This window comes from Phascolarctos cinereus, unplaced genomic scaffold (genome assembly GCF_003287225.1).
Source record: "Phascolarctos cinereus isolate Bilbo 61053 unplaced genomic scaffold, phaCin_HiC Scaffold_726;HRSCAF=1367, whole genome shotgun sequence".
Classification (NCBI taxonomy): Eukaryota; Metazoa; Chordata; class Mammalia; order Diprotodontia; family Phascolarctidae; genus Phascolarctos; species Phascolarctos cinereus.
The window spans coordinates 421,230,365-421,242,332 of NW_027556098.1; the positions used below are offsets into that span (position 1 = coordinate 421,230,365).

The following is an 11,968-nucleotide window of genomic DNA, read 5'->3' on the forward strand; positions in this document are numbered from 1 at the left end:
GATTTCATAACCAGAATCACCTCAAACCCTTATGAAAACAGTTGTTGACTCTTCTTCACTTACTTATGCTGATTAATATCCTTAAACAATGTTCTCACTCTACCTTTTCAAAATTGTTCCTTTTATCCCATTTTTCTTCTCTTTAGAAGTCACAAGAAATGATTTCAGTTCTATTAAACTTCTCATAGAATCTTTTTTATCAAAAGTTTTCTCAGCAGTTGCCTTTGATGACTCTAGTATTTCTTCATAAAAATAATGTGTCGCAAGAAAGAAATCTCTCAACCACACTTTTTCTATCTTTTGCAGATTCTTCACAGACTCTAACGGATTGCACATAAAACATGTACCCTTTCCTGGACTCCATAGGGAGAAGTAGTTTGACATCAAATCATTTTCTCAAATGACTTTTTGATCTGTCAGCACAAATTTTTTTTTTTCAGTTTGTCATTTGCTTTATCTCAGCACTGACCTAGGTTTTAAAGAAGTGACAATTATTTCCACAGTCTCTGACACTCAAAACAGATGTTACATTTGTCCCTACAGTCAAAACTATTTCGTCCTCTGAAAATCACATAGTGGTTTTGTTGTTCAGTCATTTGAGACATGTCCAACTCTTTGTGATCCCATTTAGAGTTTTCTTCTGCAAAGATACAGAAATGGTTTGCCATTTCCTTCTGCAGCTCATTTTACAGATGAGGAACTAAGGGAAACACAGTTAAGTGATTTGCCCAGAATCATGCAATTAGTAAGTGTCTGAAACTGGGTTTGAACCCAGGTCTTCCTGACTACAGGTGTTCTATTCACTGCACCACCTACCTGACCCTCGTATAGTGAGACATCCAGGGATGTGTTGAAGCCAGATCTAATTGACCTGCAAGAGACAGTTAATTTTACACTGTCAACATTTAAATCTCAGAAAGCAGCAACTATTACAAATCAGAATCTGATTCGTTTTTGGTGATTGCTTAGACTTGGTATTCGTCTTTCATGTCCAACAAGGACCAAAATGACATCATAGGCTGGGGATCAATGTAGAGTGTGTCCAGCTGTGGCTGATCAGAGCAACATGAGCTTGAAAGACTTTACCACAGAGCGGGTACAAATAGTTCATACGACCACTTGAGAGGGAGATGTCTCTAAATGTGCACCTCTCACATTGCTTAGACTTCAGGAAATGTTGATAATACTGATTAAAATTAGAAGTGTTGGTGCATACATTTTTTTTTCTGTAGAGCAGTCATTAAACATTTGCCAGAACGTGATTGTATTGCTTAATAAACATTGCTTGAGCTCAAGCAGCAGTACGGTAAGAGGCTCAAGAATAGAATGATGAGCAGAGCAGAGCCCTGATGACTAGAGGTTAATAATAATAATGGCAATTGGAATTTATATAGTGTGTTAAGGTTTGCAAAGTGATTTACACTCATTATCTCATTTGAACCTGACAACTTCTCTGAGCACATCACATGTGACCTTAATAGTAAAATATAGAAAACACATACACTAGGGAAAGCATTTCTTGATAGGTTGCTTTAAATGCGGCAGAATACAGTACAAGCTATGATGACAATAACGACTACGACAACAACAATAACAATAATTTATAAAGTTCAAATAATGCAGTGCTAGTAATAGTAATGCTAGTAGTTAAGTAGCATAATAACATAATCTCAACAAAAGCTGGAGGATTATTAATTATTAGTCAACAATGAACTACATTCATGGAAAGAAGAACTTTTCTACAATATCATAAGGTAACATATTTATGGATTGGATAACTCCATTTTTCTTTTGACTTGCCTGTATTTCTACATCTTGATCTATAAGGGTTGATGTTATATGTTCATTATCAGCCTTTTAATTTCTATCATGTTTCTTTGCCATAAGGGACTCTATAGCTGAGGTTTTATAAAGGGAGAGTATTGTATCTAGTATCAGCCTTCTCTATCTCTTGTCTCATCTATAGTATTCTTCAGTCCTAGGCAACATTATTTGGTTATATTCAATGACTCCTTTGCTCCAAGCAAGATCTTTCTGAGAATTTCTCTTTGCTGTTTGGGAAACAAGCTTGGCTTCAACATTTTTGATATGCTGCATTAATGTAGAGCGTTTTTTAAAAATGCTATCTTTTATTTGAAGTGGATTGCTTATTATGTTTTTTAAAACTTCACATTTAAAACATCTTCAAAGGTATTTGATTTACCTTGTTTTCCAACTTCTCCACCTGAGATATTTTGCCTTTAAGAATTTCTATGTGGGAGAGGATTCCTATAATTTCTATCTGGCCATAATGATTATCCTATCACTGAACATGCTTTTCTAAAATCTAATTGAGAGTACTGGTTGACAATTAATGAGAAGCACACTGGTGGGGGCTCACAAGCAACAGTACTAGAAACTTTAGCCCCTCAGGATGGCCTGAGAAAACTAGAGTCACCTGACTGTCTGGGGACAATTTTGACTATTCTACACAGTGTTCAGTGACTTCGGTTGTTGTAACTTCTGTTTACTTGTTATAGTCATTGAGTGCATTATTTTCCAGGTTCTGTTTAAAATCCAGCCTCAGACACTTACCAGTTCTATGACCCAGGACAAGTCATTAATCTCTGCCTATCTCTGTTTCTTCATGTGTAAAATAGGGGTAGTCACAACAATTACTTTCTTTTTTTTTAATTAATGTATTTTGGCTTTGTCAACAATCACTTCCATAAGCTTTGAGTTTTAAATTTTTATCCCCTCCCTCCCTCTCCTTCCCAAGACAATGTGCAATCTGATATAGGCTATACATATACATTCCAATAAACATATTTTCACATTAGTAATATTGTAAGTATGAATTAGAACCAATAGGAGGAACCATAAGAAAGAGGAAACAAACACACAGAAGAAAAAAATAGCAAATAATATGTTTTGATCTGCATTCAGACTCCATAGTTTTTTCTTTGGATGTGGATAGCATTTCCGTCATGAGGCCTTTGGAGATGTCTTAGATCCTTAAGTCTAATCACTATTAGTCATCACACAACATGGCTGTTTACTGTGTGCAATGTTCTCTCCTGGTTCTGCTTACTTCACTCAGCATCAGACCATACAAGTCTTTCCAGGTTTTTCTAAAGTCCTCTTACTTATCATTTCTTATAGCACAATAGTATTCCATTACATCCATATACCACAATTTGTTCAGCCATTCCCCGATTGATGGGCATCCTCTCAATTTCCAATTCTTTGCCACACGAAAAAAGCTGCTGTAAATATTTTTATAGATGTGGGTCATCTCCCATTTTCATGATGTCTTTGGGATACAGCCCTAGAAGCATAGCACTTACTTTTCTAGGTGGAGTAGTGGATAGAGTATTGGGCTTAAACTCAGGAAGACTCATCTTCCTGAATTAAAATCTGACTTCAGAAACTTACTAACTGTGTGACCCTGGGCAAGTCACTTAACCATGCTTGCCTCAGTTTCTCCATCTGTAAAATGAGCAGGACAAGGAAATGGCAAACCACTCCAGCATTTTTGACAAGAAAACCCCAACTGGGGTCACGAAGAGTCAGACACAACAACCACAACAACAACAAAACAACAGCAACAAATTTTTGAAATAAAGTTAAATAATATTTAAAGAGTGTTTTGCAGAACCTTGAAGTGCTATATAAATGTCATGTAGTGTTATTATTAGTCTATGCATGTTCATGATTTAAAAGATAAGTTACATGGAGTGGAGCTCCTAATTCAAGAAGGCACATTTGACCTCATAGGTATCACTAAGAATTCTTTGAATAAATTTGATGAATGGAAATGTCTGAATGCATGGAATTAATCTATGACTGGAAATAAGGATATATACACTTTATTTAAAATAAATGGGATGCATAAACGTAGGGGTATGAGGATTGCATGGTATACTAAGAAGATATACTTGTATTAGATAAACCAGAAACCAGTTTTAGGAATCACAGTGGAGCCAATTTGGGTGAAGATCAATGTAAGGGGGAAACATAAGTAAATCTGACCTTGTAGTAGAATAAATGACATGTGGACTGAAAGAGGAGATGAAGAAACAGGAAAACAGAAGATAATCCTGACAAAGAGGCTTATATATTAGTGAAAGGAAGGGCTTCAATTAAGCAGACATTGCTGGAGTGTTCTTTCTTCCCAAACAGGAAAGGCAATGACTTTTTGACTTGACTTGAAAATAATTTCATCCTAAAACAAAGGAATAAAATGTAGAATTTGAATCTTGATTGAATGTTCTCAACCAAGGAGCACTGCTGGAGTGGGGAAGAATAGATATGATGTCATCCTGAGGGGGGCAGAAATGACTAGCTCTAGCTCTGAAAAAGCCAGTGATGGTCAATATGCACCGTAGTGCTGCAAAGAGGAGATTTCAAAGGAGATTCTTCTGTGGAAGAATAAGGAAAATCACTTTTCCTTTTTATGTTCCAATGGGTCATATTCTGATAGGGGAGAAAACATGTAAATGACTATTTACAAATAGGATATAGATAGGTTAATGGGGTAGGATCAAAGAGAAGTCACTAGTAGTGAAGGAAGTGAAGAAGAAAGGCCTCCTGTGGAAAATGGGATTTGCACTTCCACTTGGAGGAAGCTAGGGAAGCCAGGAGGCATAGATGAAGAAAAGGGAAATTTCAGATATATAGGACAGTCAATAAAAATGCCCATAGTCAACGGATGGATTGTTGTGTAGGAGGAACAGCAAAAAGTCACTGTTAGTGGATCACAGAATATATAGAGGGAAAAGTGTAAAAAATGTCCATGTAAAGTGTAAGAATACTGGAAAAGTGAGAGAGATTAATAGTTTTTGTTATCTTCTAGAAAAAAAATATTTCTCTTTAGCAGTATTTTCACAGCCTCCTTTATCTGCTTGTTCCTTAGACTGTATATGATAGGGTTCAAAAGGGTGTATTACAGAGTAGAACACAGAAAGAATCATGTCCTCAATGGATGCAGAAAATGAAGATGGCCGAAGGTAACACGTAAAAGCCTGAAATCAGAAACACTAATACAACAGTGACGTGGGGGATGCAGGTAGAAAAGGCTTTTTTTCGGTCTTCTTTCACTGGAAACTTCATCACAGTGGAAAATATACAAATGTAAGAAGCAATGATGAAGGTAAAGCAACCACCCCCAACACCCAGGCCAGAGACAACTATAAGTATTTCATTACTGAAGGTCTCAGAGCAAGAGAGTTTGAGTAAAGAGGGGATGTCACAAAAGAACTGGTGGATCACATTGGAATGGCAGAAAGGCAATCGAAATGTGTAACCAGTATGGAACCCTGCATAGAGGAGGCCAGTGAGTAAGCATGTCAAGGTCATCTGCATGCAGACTCGAGGACTCATGATCGCCGTGTAGTGGAGTGGGTGGCATATAGCCACATAGCGATCACGGGCCATGATGGTGAGGCAGGTCAACTCCACATAGATGAAGAAAACTACAAGAAAGATCTGGGCCACACACTCACTCTTTGAAATAGCCCTGGTGTTCAACAGAGAGTTGGTAAATGCTTTAGGGAGAATGACTGTTATGTAGCAGGCATCCACCATGGACAGATTCCTAAGGAAAAAGTACATGGGGTTGTGAAGACACCTGTCAATAGTGGTAATGATGACAATAAGCAGATTCCCCAACAGGGTCACCAAGAAAATCAGTAAGAAAAGCAAAGAATATACAATCTGCAGCTCTCGGGTATCAGAAAACCCCACGAGGAGGAATTCATTCACAACGGTAAAGTTAGACATTTCCTGAATCTTTTATCCAGTGACCTATGGAGCAAAGGAGAAATACATTTTAAAAACAGAAAACTATAGTTTGTATTCATTCTCAGCACATAAGACTTTTTGAATAATGTGTTGGGTCCTTAGGGAGGCAAAAGATTGTTATGCATGGTCCTTTACTGGCTTCTATTTCATATGGTCACTTCACTTCTTGGTGTGGACAATTCTCTAATGACCCAAATCAGAACCTGGGTGTGGTGTAGGGAAACATCAATCATCCTTGAGGTTTGATGTAAATGAACATTTCACTGCCATGCAGCTAATGTGACGAAAGCCTTTCCTAATTGCACCACATTGGTTTTCACTTAACAAATGTGCAGTCCATTTGTGACCCCATACTCAAAATCATTCTGGATTGTGCCTGGTGACAGAGCGTTTGAATATCTTTGATCACCTTCATTTCATGATGAGCCAGTGGAGTTACATTTTAATGGCCTCTAGGCATCCCGGTGTTACAGCACATACAGCACTGGGCCTGAAGTCAGGAACTCCTGAGTTCAAATACATCCTCAGACACTTTCCAGATTGGGGGCCTTGAATAAGTCACTTAACCACTATTTGCCTCCAGTTGTCCCGACTGTAAAATGGCAATAATAATAGCACCTACCTCCCATGGTTTTTGAAAGGATCAATGAGATAATATTTGTAAAGCACTTAACATGGTGACTGACACATAATACACAACATATAGATTCTAGCTATTACTATTGTTTAAATTTTTGCTCACGTAAGTTTGCCAATAAACACTTCCTGATCAGTCTGATTCTCCAACCTTCACACAAGATGCCAAGATGACATATAACTTGGTAGAAATCTCCTTATATGCACAAGAAGGTTGCAGGACTTTAATTCTTGCCATTATAAGGTTTGGGTATTTTAAAGTTTAAATTCAAATCGTTTTTGCACAATTTTTCCTTTCAGATCCCCTAGATTTCCCAGTATATCTCTCCACTTCTGCCTTCCTGAAAAACATTCCTTTTAATATACTTTTTTTTTTAAAGAGGGGAAAGGTTTCAAAAAAACCAGCCAATACTTGAGAAAGTATGGCATTTTATGACAAGCACTATCCCCACAGTCTTATCTCTTTGGAACAAAGATTCAGTGAGAGGGCTTGTCTTTTCTTGTTTTGAGGCCAAGCTAGGAATCACTTCCCAGCCTTCAATTTGGATATATTTGTTGTCACTATTCATATTGTCGTTGTTATAGTCATTGCATATATCATTTCTTCAGTTCTACTCATTTAGTGTTTCTTCTGTCAGATTATATGACTTCTTTCTATTCTGTTTCCTTCATATTCATCATTTAGAGCAGAATAATATGCCATTACATTTGTGTGCCCCAATGTGTTTAGCCATTCCTTGATTTCATGCTAAGGACTTGGTTTATAAGGGGGGTTTTTGTTTTTGTTTTTTTCTTTTGCTACAACAAGAAGTGCTACTACAAATTCCGTGTGTCTATAGGTTAACATTTGTTGCTTTGTAGAATATATCTACCAGTGAGGTCTCTTTGTCAAAGGATATCAAAGAATAATTCCAAATTACTTTTCAGAATGGTTGGGCCAATTCAAAGCTTGAGTGTTAGTGAAGCTACTGGAAGTGAGAATTTTCTCTTATGATCAATTTTGGGAGGATAAGTCCTTCAACACTGGTTAAGTGAAATAAGATTATTAGGGATATGATTTTAGTTAAGGTGATTCCCATCAAGGCCTTTGAATTAAATACATTTTTTTTCCTGGAATGAATGCCTGTTAATTCTCTCCCCCCACCCTGCTTCCCTCCTTCTCTTTCTGTCTGTATCTGTCTTTTTGCTCTTTCTTTCTGTTTGAACTCCAATGACTAATGTATTTATTCTATTACATCTATGCATTAGCATCCTGGATTTCCTAATCTCATCATCAATTTCCAGCATCTCTCATAGCCATTTGCTTCATTTTACTCCCGAATTCTCAATGCCCATTCAAATTCTCATTACCTCTCACCCTGGAGATTGCAATAACCTCCCTGTTGGTCTTAGGGAGCTCCAGGTAGCTCCCTCACCCAGTGCATTCTCTCCATAGGCACCAGAGTGATTCCCTGAAAATCCACATCTGGCCACTTGACTTCCCAGTTCCAACATATTCAGTAGTTTCCTATGGAATCTAGGGGAAAATGCAAATGACCTTGCTGGGCACTGAAAAACTTTCACAATCAGGCTCCTCTTTGCCTTGTGGCATTCCCTATTTCTTTTAAATTGCTCCATATTTCCTGGACAGAGAATTGCATTCCTCCACCCCCTGCCCCACTGCTCCACTTCTGTACTTTTGCAAGGGCTATGCCCTGTGCCAGAAATTTCCTCCCTTTAACTTCTGTACCAGAGAATGTCTAACTTCCCTCAAACTGAGCTCATGCACCACTTCCTACATGAGGCCTTTCCTAATTCCCCCAGTTTCTAATCCTTTCTCTCCACTACAGAAAATATTTTACATTTACTTGGTATATACTTCCATTCACTCTTTCCTTCCTTCCTCCCTTCTTTCCTTTTCTATTTCTGTCTCTCTCTCTCCTTCTTCTCTTCATCCTCTCTCCCTCACCCCTTTTTCTCCCTCTTTCTCTATCTCTCTGTTTCTCTGCCTCTCTCTTTCCTCTCTCCCCATTTTATCCTCTCTCTGTCTCAATATTTGTCTTTTTCTGTCACTCTCTATCTTTTTTCCTCCATCTTCCTCTCCATTCTTTTCTTCTTTCTCCTTCTCCCTCCCATTCCCTCCCTCCCTCCCTGTCTGTCTGTCTGTCTGTCTGTCTGTCTGTCTGTCTGTCTCTCTCTCTCTCTCTCTCTCTCTCTACCTCAACTTCTACCCAAATTGGAAGTGTAGCAGCCACTCTCACTGGGCCCAATCTGAATACAAGATCAACGTAGAAGCTTACATGTTATTGGCAGACCTAGTGTGGACACAAGATCAGTTTTAGCCCTCCTGTAGTTCAGATTTACTATACTCACATTTATATACCTACTGAGACCTTCCCTGTAGCATGGCCCACAGGAGAGCACCTCCACACCCAACACATTTACTACATGTAGTACCTTCATCTTCCTTCCATCTCTCACATGACACCCCAGTTTCCCGAGTATGACATTCTTGAGGCCAAAGGATGCTTGATTTTTGTCTTAAAATCCCCAACACATGGGGCTCCTAGGTTGCACAGTGGTTAGGGCACTTGGCTGGGAAGGAGAAATACTTCTCTTCATGAGTTCAAATCCAGCTTAGCTACTTACTAGCTCTGTGACTCTGGGCAAGTCACTAAACCCTGTTTGTCTCATGTTACTCATCTATAAAATGATCTGAAGAAAGAAACGGCAAACCACTTGCCAAGAAAACCCCAGATGGGGTCAGAAAGAGTAGTCTTCCTGACTCCAGGCCTAGCACTCTATGCATTGTGCCACCTAGCTGTCCTTCATAAAAAATACTAGTATGGTTGTGTGTGTATACACACACATATATGTATGTGTGCAACATGTGTACATGTGTATATGTGTGCATACACATACATGTCACAATATTGTAACATGGGTGTGTGCACACATATGTAAGCAGTACATATGCAAACATATTTAATATGAATTACAGTTGTTTTTCTCCAGGTTAATTTCCTATGCTTTTTAACAAATCCCATACTTGACTTTCTAAACTTTAAAAATATGGGCAATATTATAGGGCTCTTTGATCATCTTTCTTCCTTTCACTGTATCCCAACATTGTTGATATTGACTTTATCTATACATCTACCTATGGGGCCATTATATCAACTATTTTGACTTAAGGGATTAGTCGAATAAAAGAACTTTTGGAGACAGCCAGCCAGATTGACAGACTGACAAACAGATAGACCATACTTGTGGTTTTATTGCTATAAGGAACTTCAGGTGAGAAAACACCATCTGAAATTGCAGGTGAGGTCCTCTTCTGCAACCTGGTCGGCTGGTTGTCTGGGACACTGAGAGGTTCAGTGCCTTGCCTAGGATCACACAGTTGGTGTGTGCCTGAGCCTACTTCTACTGAATTCTGAGGCCAAAGGACTATTTATTATGCCATGCTCTCATAGGGAGAAGGAGGCTGATGACTTCTGCAACTGTGCCTCACTGAAATCCAATTCACTCACAGATCAAGACATCATGTGTGAGGTCATTGGTCCTCCTCGAAAATGAAGGACAAACAACAATAATGATAATGATAAGTGTCATATATGAATATGTGGCATCTACTGATACATTATATACACATGCTTATCTATATAGAGATATCTAAATTTTTGTATAAGCATATTATATACAAATGCATGTTAATATGTAAAGAATGCTATCATGACATAATAGATAGAGCCTTGGTGTCTGGAAGACCTAGCTTCAGGTATGCCTCTGACACGTATTGATTGGGTGTGACACCTAGGCAACAGTTTCAACCTCTCTGTGCTCAGGGAAGCTGTCTAAGCAGATAATTTGCAGAGCAGATGCTGATCTGCTTTAGCAGTGGGAACTCTTCCTTGCAAGAACTCCATTACTCTGAGATCACAGGTCTAGTGACCTCCTTGAAAAAATAAGTGTGTGTGTGTGTGTGTGTGTGGTGTGTGAAAGGAAAAGATAGGGAAGGGAAGGGAAGGGAAGGGAAGGGAAGGGAAGGGAAGGGAAGGGAAGGGCAAGGGAAGGGAAGGGAAGGGAAGGGAAGGGAAGGGAAGGGAAGGGAAGGGAAGGGAAGGGAAGGGAAGGGAAGGGAAGGGAAGGGAAGGGAAGGAAAAGAAGGAAAAAGAAGGAAAAAGAAGGACCACTCTCTGCATACTTACTTGTTCTTTTCCCACATAAATTAACAGGGATCCTTGCTCTTGGCTTCTCTGGTGATTTGTGGTGCTCCAAATTGGTAAACACCACCTTCTCAGTGGAGGCACAACGACTGAGGAGAGGTAGAACAATCTAACAGTTGCTGTACTGTCTCAGCACAATCATGCTATTCTCATTTGGCTGGAAGTCAGCTCTTGGAATGCTGCCTGTTATAGTCCTGGCACCACCTTCAGGGACATTATCCCTGATGTCCTGCTAGACTTAGAAAGACCAGAAATAGTTGCAATGAGTCAACTGTCTCTTGATGGAAAGAAAAAAAAACTAAGTCATATCATGAGACTCGGTTTTGAATTTCTAGAAATATCAATGGACGTTGTTGTCCAGTCTTTTCAGTCATGTCTGACTCTTCATGGCCCCATTTGGGATTTTCTTGGTAAAGATACTGGAGTGATTTGCCATTCCTTCACCAGCTGATTTTACAGATGAGGAAACTGAGGCAAATAGGGTAAAGTGACTTGCCTAAGGTCACATAGCCAATAAGAGTCTGAGGCTAGATTTGAACTCAAGAAGAAGAGTTTTCCCACCTTCAGGCCCAATGCTCCATGCACTGGCCAGCTAACTGCCCATTAATGCATTTTTACAGATATAAATGATTATGATTCCTGAATCCCACTAATCTCTCAATTATATTTTAAAAGACTTAAAATAGGATTGATCTGTCATTTATTTGGGAGGAAAGTATGAGTTCTCCATTGCTTTTATAATTATATGAATGAAATAAATGTGTAACTGGTTGGCTCAGTTGTCATGAACATACTATGACTAATATCATGGGTTTGATCTGTATATGGGTGGATTAGCTTTGTATACAGAATCACTTTATTTCAAATATTTCATGAATAAAACTTAAAATTCATACCAAATTTAGGTTTAAATAACCTTCTTAAGATAATTCTGCCTTTAAGAAATAGCTAATCAAAAATCAACAAATAAAATGACCCCATCTGACTGCGTGTTTAACATTCTACACCCATGATCCACCACCTCTTTACTGGGAAAAGATCATGCATGCCACGTGGTTCATCTGAAAGCTATTGGCCATTGCATTTTATGTAGGTTCTCTTGGTTGTTATTGGCAGGTTCAGATACACTTGTTAGGCCTTTGTATATGTTTCCATCCCTGTACTTTCTTCATTATTTGCCTGGCTACTGCTGTTCTATTCTCTAAACTGGACCACTGAATATCATGCTAATAGGATTGAACCATTTGGCTGGACCTCTCTGGCCAATAGGCCCTGTCTTCAATGTGGATGCAATAGGTGTCTATGTTTAACCTCTATTTGTACTGTGTCCCATACAAACCCAG

The 11,968-nt window shown here is 38.8% G+C and overlaps 1 protein-coding gene across 1 annotated transcript; it reads right to left on the reverse strand.

Moving 5' to 3' along the window:
• Positions 1-4,810: 4,810 nt before the first annotated feature.
• LOC110220218 (olfactory receptor 14C36-like) lies at positions 4,811-5,760 on the reverse strand. Its single transcript, XM_021004189.2, is given in 3 exon segments — positions 4,811-4,913; positions 4,915-4,991; positions 4,993-5,760. Coding segments are annotated over 3 exon segments (948 nt in total).
• Between the last annotated feature and the right edge of the window lie 6,208 nt (positions 5,761-11,968).